The following is a 14,266-nucleotide window of genomic DNA, read 5'->3' as shown; positions in this document are numbered from 1 at the left end:
TCTATCTATCTATCTATATCTAGCAAGACATATATATTAGAGAGATTCTCTCTTAAACTATCTCTAATTCCTATTTATCCTCTTCCCCACTTTTTTATTTACTTCTATCTAACCAAAGTTTCAATTAAAAAAATTTTAGAATTATTTAAATATTATAACAAAATTAAATACTAACTTTAAAATTTTTATTCAGAACACAAAAAATAATTATAATAGATTTAATAATATTCATATGATTATATTTTTACAAAATTCATCACAAAATTATGTAGTAACAATATAAATTATAATTTTACAAATTATTCAATTTAAATGTTATTCAAATAATAAAAATAAAACTTAACATAAAAAATAAAACATTATTTATTTCAATAACATACCTTAAATAACAAAACATTAAAAACAGCTAAGTAGATATATAACAAAGTATTTAATATTACAATAACATTAAAACAAATAGGATTCAAATAACGATTTTTTTTTGAATATTTTACATATTATTTAAATATTTAAATAATGAAATATTTAACATGACTAAATTTATATTAAGAATATAAAATATAAATAAATGAAAAAATAAATATTATTGAAATAGTGGAAGTAGATTAATTAACTTAGAGGTATTAAAGCTTTTTATTAGTTATTTATTGTATTTTTGTTATAAATATATTTTTCAACAATTGTGTATTTTCGCTATAAATTTTTAATAATTATTAAAAATTAAACTATTATTATTTGTTAGAGATTAGACTATTAATTTAGCTAAAATTAGGAGTGTTCACTAGGAAATTAAGTTCGGTTGGAGATTGTTCGGATAGCCAAACTGATTTGGACGAGTTAGGGAGTTGGTCATTTGAAACTGACCAACCATTAGTGAAAACTAAGAATTGGTTAATTAATAAATGTTCGAATTTTTAATGTTTAGCGTAATTTACATTAATCACTGTGATTTAATAAAATATCATTAAATTTTTACAACAATTATTTATTCATAAAAATATATTACTAATTGGTGTGATTTACTAATTTCTATAAAACCAATAATTATAGTTAACAAGTATCAAATAATTTAGGGAAATTGTTTAACTAACAGTTCATTATTATTTAAATAAATAATAATTAAAAATTTAGAAAATTAATCTATGAAAAAAATTACCCAAAACTATTTAAATAGTGGTCCATTATTATTATTCAACTAAAAATTTTAGGAAAATCAAATTGGGAAATTAATCTATCATAAATTGTTTCATATTTATTTAAATAACAATCCATTATTATTATTATTATTATTATTATTATTATTATTATTTTAATAAATAATTATGAAATAATTTAGGAAAATTATTGAATCTATCCACACCAATGTAGACCACATGGTTGACTTTAACCATACATGGTTTTACAATAATTAACAACAAATGATTTACTCTTAATTAATATTAATGTAATTTTCCATAATTACAACACATTGATTAATAGTAAATAATTTACATTAACTCACATTAATTTGTTATTTTTGTAAACTAAATTACTATACATTTTTGCTAATCAACAACAATTTCCATAATTTTTGGAGATTATCATAAAATATTATAATTTATTGTTATTTAATTTACTGTTAGTTAATTATTTATAAAAAGAATTGTAGGGATGACAATTTTCCCTATAAAACTAGGGCCTACCCTGCTCCACCCCGAATGTGGCAAGTTTTCTTGAATTTTAAATAGAGATAGGAGAGAGACAGGGTGGGGACAGAGAAAATATTTTTGCTCCAAATCAGGGATGAGGAAGGGACAAAGTTTACATATAATTCTCCAAACCTAATGGTAAATTAGTAAAATATCAGTATATTTAATATTGATTTTTAACATATCTTTAAGTTTTCCTCATATTCTTATAATCCTAGGATCTCACAATTCCATTTATAAAATACCCCCCAAATTTTCATAATACAATTCCTAAAATACCCCCATATTCCCATAATCCTATTTGTAAAATATCCACAAATTAGATTATTCTTAAGTGGTTGCCTCAGGGTGGGGAGAATTTGGAATCATTGAGTCACTGACCAAATTAACAGTTTTTGGCCTAAGAGAATTTTTAGGGTGAAATAGAACCGATTACCTGACCAGTTCCCGGGTCAATTGGTTTGACCATTCGGTCTGACCCGGTTTTCAAAACCATGAAATTTATTATGCAAAATGGTGCCTATCGGGGGTCAACATTTTTTATTTCCTTGGAAAAAATAAAAGCCTTCCTATTATTCAAAGATTAAAACATTGACGTGATTCAAAATGTATTATATCCATAGGATGCAACTATATACTCATCTATATCTATCTATCTATATTTAGCAAGACATATATAGTAGAGAGGTTCTCTCCTCAACTATCTCTAAGACCTATTTATCCTCTCCCCCACTTTTTATCTACATTTGTATAACCAAAGTTTCAATTAAAAACTTTTAGAATTATTTAAATATTATAAAAAAATAAATACTAACTTTTAAATCTTTATTCAAAACACAAGAATTAATTATAATAGATTTTATAATATTCATATTATTTTATTTTTACAAAATTCATCATGAAATTATGTAGTAATAATATAAATTATGATTTTACAAATTGGTCAATTTAAATGTTATTCAAATAATAAAAATTTAACATTAAAAATAAAACATCAATTAAATATTTTAGTAACTAAATATCTTAAATAGAAAATCATGAAAAATAGCTAAATAATTATATAACAAAATATTTAAAATTACATAATAACATTAAAATAAATAAAATTCAAATAATAATTTTTTTTAAAATTTTACATTTTTTTAATTTCTAAATATTTAAATAACGAAATATTTTACATGACTAAAATTTAAATAGTTAAAATAAAAAAATTATGTAGTAAACTTAAAAAAATTCTTAAAAGTAGAAAATAATCGTAATATTCATATTAATAATAACTTAATATTCTGCAAAATTAATGATTAATTATGTAGTAATATTATTAACTATAATTTTATGGATATTAAATTCAATAAATAATTACTATTTTAAAATTTTAAATAACAATATTATTTAAATAACTAAATAATATTGTAAATAACTAATTTCACTTATACCACTTAATAATTATAGAAAATAACTTTTAAAATTAATAGTTATTAGTAGTAATTTTACAATAATAGTGTATATTCATTATATATTTATATATATACAAAAATTAATATTTATTTTATTTTGAGTAATTATTTATTGTACTTTTTGAAAAATATGTTTTCAATAATTATTTATAAATCTATTTTGTTTGTTATTTAACGATAAATTGTCAATAATTATTAGAGATTAAACATCCACTATTTAAATTTTTAAATTTAATTTATTGTATTTTTTATGAATTTATTTTTAGTAATTATGTATTTTTTTATAATTTATTGATTAATATTTATTAGAGATTAAATTATTATTGAGATTACACTATTTATTGACTAGTTTAGTACATTTTAAGTGTTTATTGTATTTTTATAATTATTATATTTTTATTATATATCTATTGTATTTTCTTTATATATTTATTTTCAATAATTGTGTATTTTTTCTATAAATTTTTAATAATTATTGGAGATTAAACTATTGTTAATTATTAGAGATTAGACTATTAATTTAGCTGAAATTAGGAGTGTTCAATGATTGGTTCATTCGGTTGTAGGTTGTTTCGCTAACCAAATCAACTTGGTTAGTTCAGGAGTTTATTACTCGAAACCTATTGACCATTAGTGAAATCCCGTCAACTCGGGTTGTATCAATTTGGGTCTAATTTTGATTTAGTTTGTTTGTTCAAAAGATTTAAACTTAAAAATTGAATTTAAACTTAATAAATTATAGTGGTATTATTAAAAAATGAAATAAAAAATTATGATATGGGAATTTTCCTACTTTTCCGTGGTAAATATTATATCTAATGTATATATATATATATATATATATATATATATATATATATATATATATATATATATGCACTTTCCCATGAAAATTGGGCCATAATTTATTAAGATTTGGTTTTCCAAATCAAACAATATTTATATCTATAGATGTGATTTCAAGCAAATTAAAGAGAGGGGAATAAGGGGAATTCGATATTTCCTATATATTCATGGCATCTTCCATTATTGTTAAGTAATTCATTAGTTATGAAAATTATTAAAATTTTTGAAAAATATTCTACCAAAAAATATGAAATAATTATTTTAGAAATAATCCATTATTTAACAAATCCTAAATAATTTATTATTCTACTAAAAATTAATAAATGTTCAAAATTTCATTGTTTAGCATAATTTACATTTATCATTGTAATTTAATAAAATTTCATTAAAATTTTACAATAATAATTTATTGATAAAATATATTACTAATTAGCATAATTTACTAATTTCTATAAAGTCAATAGTTATAGTTAGCAATTATCAAATAATTTAGGGAAACTCTTTAACTAATAATCTATAATTATTTTTAAATAAGTAATTAAGAAATCAAGAAATTAATCTATGAAAAAATATTCTCCAATACTAGTTAAATAATAATCTATTATTATTATTTATCTAAATAATTATTAAAAAATTTAGGAAACTAATCTATCAAAAAATTGTTCCATAACTATTTAAATAACAACCCATTATTGTTATTGTAAATAATTAATGTACTATACATTTCTACTAATCAATAGCAATTTCAATAATTTTTTGGAAATTATCATAAATTATTGTTAGTTAATTAGTTATAGAAAATTATTAGAAATGTGGGGATGACAATTTTCCTTGTAAAATTGGGGCACTACCTTGCCCCGCCCCAAACATGGTAAGTTTTCTAAAATCTTAAATGGGGACGGGGTGGGGACAGGGAAATATATTTTTGCCCCAAATTAGGGATGGGGTTTGCATATAATTCGCCGAAGGTGATGGTAAATTAGTAAAATATTTGTAGATATAATATTAATTTTTAAAATATCTCTAATAATTCCTCATATTATTATAATCTTAGGATCCCATAATTTCATTTATAAAATACCCCAAATTATCATAATCCAATTCCTAAAATATCCCCAAATTCCCATAATCCTACTTAGGGATTCCCCCGATGGGAAATGGGTGCCTCACCTTGAACTTGGGTGGTTGCCTCAGGGTGGGGAAAATTTGGGGATTCCCCCGATGGAAAATGGGTGTCTCACCTTGAACTTGCCTACCACTAGGGTCAAGACAGAGATGGAGTGGAGTGTCTTGACTTATGGAGGTGAAGGATAAGAAGGGGTGCTCCATCCGGTGCATCGGACGGGCCACTGCTAGTGGGTGCATATATTTTCTTAAAAGTTCTAAAGCTTTGGAATGAAAAATCCAATCCGTATGATCCTTATAAAATAAAAAAATATTATAAAAAGAAAATATTGATCATATTGAAATGCGGGGTATTAGGCATATTGACATTTTAATGCTTTCTTTTTCTTTTTATAACAATAAAACCAAATATTTAATACTAAATTTTGTTTCTCAAAACAAGAAAACGGTCGCACAACATTGGCCAAATCATATTGTTTTTACTATATATAATTTTTTTTTCATGGGTTGGCGGCCCATACCCCAAACCCATAACTATTACTGTTGTAATAGTAGTTTTCTTTAGAAATGAAATCATACAGATTGGCAAATTTTCATGAAATGCTTCTGCGCTATTAATTGGGGCGTGGCGGTGTATCTCCTAACAAAAACATACAAATGCTTAGTGAATGTTTTTGTTTTTGATAGAAGTACTTCTGCTCTATTAATTAATTGAAGCCGGGCGGTCTAAGGTTTGCCTCCTTTCTCAAAATAATTTGGTTTCTATTTGAACATTTGGGCGGAGCAAGGCTACACTAATATGGGAAGCTTGGAGCTTGAACACCAAAAATGGATTCATTAATTAAAGAAGGAATGAGATTCATAAATGTTACAGAAGGTCAAGAGCCAACCTTTTCTGAATACCATATGAGAAATCGTCTAGCCAAGTTATGATCGCTACCAATTCAATGTTTTGGCCGGTTGCTCTATGGAAATGCAATCTACCGCCAACTCTAAAAGTAGCAGTAGAGAAATCGATCAGTAAATCGCATATGGTCATTAAGGCTCAGTTTGAAAGGAGTGCAAAATCTTATATTTTATATTATGTTATATTTATTTTGAAGGAAAAGATAGGAAAGGAAGGGAAATATAAAAAAAACTTATATAAGATTTATAAAGATTTTTTTATATTTCTCTCCATTTCTCTATTTTTTTTGTTTCAAACAAACACAACCTTATTTAATATGCATTTGCACTGTACCTATTTGCATTTGTTCTCCTTCTAAACAGAGCATTAATTATATCTTCTCATGATGATTCAGGCGTTGTGCAAGGTGGGAGGGGCGGAGGGCTATTAAACGACGAGTCCTCATCCGCTTCCAGTTTGTGACATCTCCATTCATTTTAATAAATTGGATTGAAGTGGAAAAGCCAATTCGTTTAGTTTATGGATCAAATTTAAATATATTCCGATTATATTCGATCTATTAATTATAAAATATTGTATGTTATATATTATATATTGTATGTATATTTTATATATAAATATATTCTATAATATTATTTATATTATATCATCATTTTTTTACTTCAATCCAAATTAATTATCCAATAAAATATTTGAATTCGAATTCAAATAATGATTTTGGAAGTCCAACGGATTCTTATTGAATTTGGATTGGTCAGATTTCTAATTATCGAATAGAATTGGATATACCCTCCATCGAATTGGATTTTATGTCTTTGTAGCCCCATATTAAAATGTCCGTCTACAATACTCTCTGCCACTAAAACATGTTTCAACACTCCATCAATATACGTTGACATCACATATCTCACCATGAGACTGCAACCCACCATAAAAGTGGGACCCACCATGTATGTTGCTTAGGAGCATGGTTCAAAGTATCCGTATACCTCTGTGCATGGCACTTAATCTTGTACTTTTTTAATTTTTTTAGTTTTTTTTTAATTTTGGTTTTAAGACTTTTTAATATATATTATTTAATAAAAAAATTGAAAATAGTTTCAACAATGTATATTAAATCCTAAAGATATGATATGGTATGCCTGATATGAGATGTATTTATAAATAATTTAAACTATCAGCTGGTTGATTTCCCTTGAGAAAATAATGTATTTGCAAAAATACTCAAAATCACCACCTTTATTTAATGCATTAAAATCTCCTTCCCCACTTAGGGGTGCTAAACGATATTCAAAAATTTGATATTTGAAATAATCGAATCGAATTTGGATAATTCGAATATCTAATCAGTCGAATTCGGATATCCTATTCATACCGATTAGTTAATCGGATTCAAATTCGGATATGACCTAATTCGATTTGATAAACATTGGAATTCAACCGATTATTTAAATCTTATGTATTATATAAAATATTTTATATAAATTATATATAATAATTAAGTTATATAAATAATTTATATATTTATATACTTTATATCAATAAAATATTTACTTTATATATTTATTAATTATCTAAATTAATTAATTAATCGAATTCGAATCAAATCGAATATTTGAATACGGATTCAAATTCGGGTATTAATTTTTAATATCCGTCAGATATCAAATATTTTAATCGGATTCAAATTCTGATATTGCTTGGTCCGATTCGAATTCAATCTGTTTACACCTATCCCCACCCACTATCACCATGGTGGTGTGGTCGGCATACTGGGTCAACTTGACTTTTCATGACTGTCCGATCCATTGAACATGGACCATAAATTTAAACTATGACCCAATAAGAAGAAAACATTAAGAAAAAAAGAAAGAGGAAAAGAAGAGAAGGGAATGAAGAACAAAGATATTCTCTCTCTAGTTTCTACCCTCTAAAGTCCAAACAAAGGTAACCAGGCGTATTCCAAATAAGGACAAAACAAACACTAGACAATCAACGGTCGAATGCAAAACTTATATGTTGCAATTTTAACCGTTGGATTGGATTTTCCATGTTTTTACATGGAAAATTAACATGATTTTAAAAAATGACTCGTAAATGCAACCATTTTAGCCACCGATTTTTAGATTAATGGTTCGACCGTTCAATATGAATGAGCAGTTTATTTTGACAACAAAATAGAATTAATAATTTAACAGCCTGAATCAATAAATCATTGATTCAGTGGTTTTTAACCACAAATTGAATTTGGGGTAAAATAAAATTGATTGCCTAAACAATTTCTTAGCCGAACAGCTTGACCACTTGGGTTAATGACAGTTCGAAAACCATGAAAATTAATGTCGAAGACTTGATACCAGGCAACCAAGAACTTGGATACTCAAAATGTGGCTAAAAGAGAACATCGTTTAAACAAGAAACAAGGACAGAGAGGGGAGAATATATCATATATTAATATTCTTAGATTCTAATCGTTGAGATGTGGGAGAGTAGATACTGATGGTGTAGTCAAGGGTCCTGATCTAGTAAAGGTGGGGTCCCTCACTCGTGTGGAGAGGTTTCTCACCATTGGATTGGCTTCAGAAAGGACATATAGACAACTCAAGGTAGGGTCATGGGTATGGGTATATTAAATATTGTTCCAACGACAAAAAGAGAAGATTGAGGGTCTTAATAAATGGCAACCCATTTATAGCTTATTGCTACAGGCGGTGGAGGACCTGATCCATATGGAATCCAAAATTTTGCCAAATAACTTAATCCTTTGTTTGGTTTTAGAAAAATGTAGGAAATGGTTCTTTACCCCCCCCCCCCCCCCCCCCAAAAAAAAAAAAAAAAAAAAAAAGAGAAAATATGTGGGAAAAAGAATGGAATCGTGTGAAACTAAACCTGGTACTTAGGATAAATTATAGACACCCTACTTATGGGGCCTAAAACTTGGTCCTCTGAACTTCTTTTTTCAGCAAAGGCCCAAATTATCAAATTACCCCTTTGAGATTCTATAGACTAACAGACAAAAATAACACTTGGTTATTTTAATGCATGCTGGCATTTAAAGATCAATCACTTGCTTTCAAGTTTTTAAATCGGTCAGGAGTTCGGTTCTTGCATTGAATGATTTGACCGTTCAAATCAAAGAGATAGTTCGTTATGATAAAAAATAAAAAAATTAAAAAAAGTAGTCAAAACCGTTGGATGGTTCGAATAATTTGATTGCCCGGATCAGCGGTTTATTGATCAAATCAACGATTTTTAGCGAAATAATGATTTTAGGGTAAAATAGAACTGGTCACCTGATTGGTTCTCAGTTTTTCTAGTCTGACTGTCCAATCTAATCCGATTTTGAGAACTATGTTTGCTTTAATTTTCTCGTTCAATAACAATTCCATGGTGGGTGTGGATCCTCTACCGGCCTTTGTTGAGAAAATGTTAGAAGAATTAGTATTGTAGAAAAGGGTTTGACTATGATACCGGAAAAGCTTATAAGCAATCAATCAGTATCATTAAGTATTCAGATGTGATCGTAAGAATGTCCCAATAGCCATTGCAGACATACACCAGGAGCATCAGGATGTTGTTGGAACCAAATAGAGTGGTAATAAAGCAAGTGGTATTCATCAAAATTTAAGGGGTTTGATCTGTCAAAGCTCTTTATTTTTATTTTCTTTGACATCATAAAAGTTTGGGGGGCAAAGTGTCATGGCCCCCTTAATATTTGTGTAATTATATTAAATTAAACTAATGTTTGACCAAAAGGTAACTAACCCCATATATGAAACCGAGGTCTGACTGAAGCTTAATTCATTTGTATCATAGAAAAAGTGTTCTTTACTCTTTAGTTAAATATAAGGATAAAAGCTCATTGGACTGAAATTTTGTCAAGTGGGTGGAACCTTGCTCCACTTTCACTTGTGTGTGTTCTATGATCTATCCTTTGCCAATGAACACCCCCTCTGGAATTCTTACCAAAGGAGAACAGAAATTGTAATTGCACTCATCAGAAGCTATTCTTCATGTAACAATCTCTACCATTTCTATTCAACCCAGAAAACCCAAGTCCATCTATAAGATAGTTTTAGTTGGTTTGATTAGGATGAGGACTTCGATTGATACAGACTACTAATACTAAACACAGAGAAGAAAGAAGGCTAATTGGATCGATACAGACTAATGATTCGATGAGGCGTGCATGGAGTTGAAACTTGAAAGAGTCCAACACTTCAACATCAATGGCTTAAGCTGACGCAGGGCCCCGGATGGATCGCAAAAAGCTTAGTTTGTTAGCTGGAAAGGACGAGACGAGCAACCGGGTTTGGCTGCATTTAAGCCACGCGTGTCTTGGACATAGTACTCAAAGTGCTGCTGGGTTTTGTCCAAATGCCAACAAATGTGCGGCTCGTTTCAGTTCAAGGGCCGGTTCTTCCTGCCTATTGTTATCTACTGTTTCGCTTTCACGCATGGTTTTCGACAGAAATCCTAAAAGAAAATTTCAAAATTGATTGATTCCCTCTTGAGGCTTTGACCTATCTCAGACTCAGTAACTGAGTTCTGATCCTCACCGAGGCCAACCCCAAATGAAGATATGCACCGTAAACTTCCCTCCGCTCATTCTGATTTGCCGAGTGGACTCAGGAATCAATATATATCTCGGCAACCAAGAGAGACAAACAAAGACAGCAAGACAATGTCATAGACTCATCATAGGAGACTGTAGACCAAGTTGCAGAGATGAAGCTAACCTAGTAAATGCAGTATTGAATTATTAAATCATTGTTGTGATTATTGTAACAATATCATATCCAACTTCCCCAAAAAACATTGGTGGTCCAAAAGCCAGAAGTGTTGCAGTCTTTTAATTCAGGTTTCAACCTTCAACTCCAACTCATTATTGGGTCAAGCGATCCTGATCTCCTTTCATTCATAGTGCCCATGACATCAATGCGCTTAGCGCTTAGTAGTTGAGAATTTAGAGTATGAAAAGTAAAAAAGACAGGCAAGCCATTAAGGCAAAAAGCCGCTCACACCAGCTTCCCTTAATACTAATCTGTAAATCATCACAGCACAACTACCTTCCCTTACTCTGTTCTCAGTTTCCCATGAAAACACAGACAACTCTTTCTCTCTCTCTCTCTCTCTCTCTTTCTCTCTCTCTCTAAATGGATTTTGTAAAAGAAAACACAATCTCCAATAATTAAATAGATTAATTGATAATGATCACAATAAGAAAAAGGGATCCCCCGACTCACTGAGTTTGACTGTGATTTCAGAAATTCAATCCACTTAATTCGTTGTGCTCATGGTAGGGGAAGGGCGCAACCATGCCGAGAAAAACCAAGCCATGACCTTTCTCTATCGAACTCAAACAAGAAGCCTTGTTGCATTAGGTTCCCTATGACTGAGAAACCTGACGGGGAGGTAACAGGTTGCATCGCCAGGCACTTGATGCCTTCAGCCGCATCGATGAAGTAGTTTCTAGCCGGCGGGGAGAAAACTGATCCCCCATCGAGTCGGAAACTCAGCTTGGGTAGCCTTGGATTTGCTACACCCGACACATTGACGCAGAGGTCGAGGCTCGAAGCTGGGTCCGTCGTTCTCGGTAATTTAGCTCTTCTTCTAAAGGCTGTCAGAACCTGCCGGTAGGCTGGCTCGGCGAGGAACGTTAATGTAGTGCCGGAGTCGATCACAGTGCCGCCGTTACCCTGGTTGTCTAAGCCCCAAATGGATGGGTCAATTGGTAATCCCACGCCATCAACAAATACGCTCTTGATTCCTACGTAGTAGTACGAGGGCGAGAGAGGGTTGGTGTGTAATGGCGTGAAGCTCATCTTTTGCTTCTTTGTAATGGGTCCATGTGTTTCTCCGATCAACAGATAGCTTGTCGGAGGTGGAGATATGGTGTAATCCTTGAGACAGTACGAGAATTTGTTCCCGAACAGCTTACCTACTTGGGAGGAGAAGGAGACGGGCCCTCGCCCCAGGCCCATAACTCCATGGGCGCCATTGAAGCTCGCACCTGAAACACTCGGACCAGAGATGTTGAACCCACAACCAAAAGCAAGGTCTTTCAGCCGAGCAGCTCCTCCATAGCTCGTATTCAACGTCGTCGTCTCTGTGGCAAAAAGCCCACTTGTTCTAGACCCATCGGCGTACGAGTAGTCGTAGCGGCAAGTACTGTGGAGGCGAGTGTGGTTACAGGGCTGGTGTTTCAGAGGGTGAGGGACGTGTTGACACGCTGAGTCGTAACAGTGAACCGGAGCAAATGTTGTTGAATGGCGAGCCAAAAAGGCCGAGCCTGGAGGGTGTTTACTACAGTTCCAGCAAGCAGAGCACTTGACCCAGACGAGATCGCTGCCTGTATCCGCCACAAGGAGGAGGCTCTGAGGTGGGGTTCCGATCCTGAAATCGACGAAATACTGGCCGGAGCCCGTCGATGCGCCGGAGACAATGGGAGCCTTGAAGGCTCTACGGTTGCGCAGGGCCGAGAAAAGAACAGAGAGACGCTCAGAGTCCAAAGAGAGAGCTTGTGCTGGGGAAACAAACGGGTTTCTGTGAAGCAATCGTAGTTTCAAGTATTCCACTGAGCCGCTGTTGTTGAAAGCAGCCTGGGCATTAATGAAAGAGAAGAGAAGAACAAGGGGAAGAAGGAAAACGCGTGGCAGAGGAACACGTACCACCATTGTTTGAGAAAGGAAAAAAAAACGAAAGAAGGCGGAGGAGGAGAGAAGGAGATGGGCTCCGGGATGGTCTGGTCTTAAGTGCGGTATTATATACGTATCTGTTGTGTATATACATTACATCAATTCGTCGTCTAGTGATTGCAGGATTATACGGTGTACAAAGGATAGAGACGACAGTCGACAGATGCATGGGTCGTGGAGCGAGTGATCGATCATGGAGCCATCAGTCATGGATGATGGACCAACGTCATAAGCTCACAGGAGCTCCACACGCCTACTCAGTCCCCACCACCGGCACCATTCTCTCTGCAACCACCACTGCATATTAAATGTACCACTGCTTAGGAGGGGGGGTGCAGCAAAATGCCGGCATTAAACTCCTGGGTCCCACAAAGGTATCAACTCCAGAAACTCCTGACACGTGGCAAGTTTGGAGGATCCGAACCACCGCTGAATTGAGAGGTCATCTTGGCCAAAAAGGGCTGCATAATTTGGGTTGGTGTTATAAGAGAAAAGATTCAGATTTTGGAAATTCTATTCATTTTATTTTAATAGGTATTTTTCACTTTATAAAATATCAGTTTCAATATATTTATATTATTTATTTTTGTCAGTTTATGCAAAAAAAAAAAAGTAATATTTCCGATGAAAATAAATATACGACAAAATCCTGAGATTCCAAAATTTCATCTGAAACAAATCCGGTTCAAAATTCAAATCAAAGTTAAAACCATGTTCTTAGTAAATGATACAAATTTATCTTGGTGCTTGGTGTAATTCACTACTAAGTTTTTTAAAAAATCAATCAACCCCCTCCCTGTCCTTGATACATAGACTGTAATTTGTAGTTGTTTTGGATTCCAAAAGTATAAATACAAATATATACAAAATAATATAAAAATACAAGGTTTTGCATTCTATATATTAATATCTGTACTCCTTCTAAACTGAGCCATAGCAACTGAAGTCATTAGTTTAGTTGGGTAAGGAGTGACATAGTGTATTAAGACTCTGGCTCTGATCCATAATCCCAACACTTTTTAATAGAAATGTTATAAAGAAATGGTGATTACCCAATGCTGGTGCTGGCTATCCTGGTATTTGAGGGAAGGGGGAGGTGGGTAATGAGACAAGGTCATTGCCTAACTTTGACATTTTATTTATTTTTTGCATGAAATGGTCATTCTCAGGCTTGAATGCATATTCTCATGTTTGTGAGGTTAGGATTTTACACCGATGAAAGATTTGGCAGGAGCTGATTTGGGCCTTGGTCCAGTCTGGGGTTTTATGTCCAGTCTTCAACCTTCCAAGTTCCAATACTAAACTTCTCATTAATGTTTCTCTCTTTCTCTCTCATTGTTGTCTTGTACTCTTGTATTGCAATAGGGCTTTGATCCCCATAATTCCAAGGTGTCATGGGCCAAGAGGGTCACCATTGGATACATGCAGGGCCCACTAACTTAACACGAGGAACCTGCTTTTCCCTGTAGTTTGAACTTTGAACCCGTGCCTTATCGATTGGAGGGATGCCAACTGGCAACTGGTCACCTAGACTAGACAGTTATT

General features: G+C 31.8%; 1 protein-coding gene across 1 annotated transcript; it reads right to left on the bottom strand.

Moving 5' to 3' along the window:
• Nucleotides 1-11,024: 11,024 nt before the first annotated feature.
• LOC148854725 (aspartic proteinase NANA, chloroplast-like) lies at nt 11,025-13,037 on the bottom strand. The gene has a single exon (XM_088941568.1). It carries the CDS (start codon nt 12,698-12,700, stop codon nt 11,318-11,320), a length of 1,383 nt encoding a protein of 460 aa, XP_088797694.1. The 5' UTR covers nt 12,701-13,037; the 3' UTR covers nt 11,025-11,317.
• Nucleotides 13,038-14,266: the final 1,229 nt, after the last annotated feature.

The sequence above is a fragment of the Nelumbo lutea genome, chromosome 4 (assembly GCF_056320005.1).
Source record: "Nelumbo lutea isolate HS-2025 chromosome 4, American lotus-T2T, whole genome shotgun sequence".
NCBI lineage: Eukaryota > Viridiplantae > Streptophyta > Magnoliopsida > Proteales > Nelumbonaceae > Nelumbo > Nelumbo lutea.
This window is presented reverse-complemented; position numbering and strand designations above follow the sequence as displayed.

What these genes read in the sequence shown, in the direction of transcription:
- LOC148854725 (XM_088941568.1), bottom strand. Translation starts at nt 12,700, where the DNA reads ATGGTGGTACGTGTTCCTCTGCCACGCGTTTTCCTTCTTCCCCTTGTT.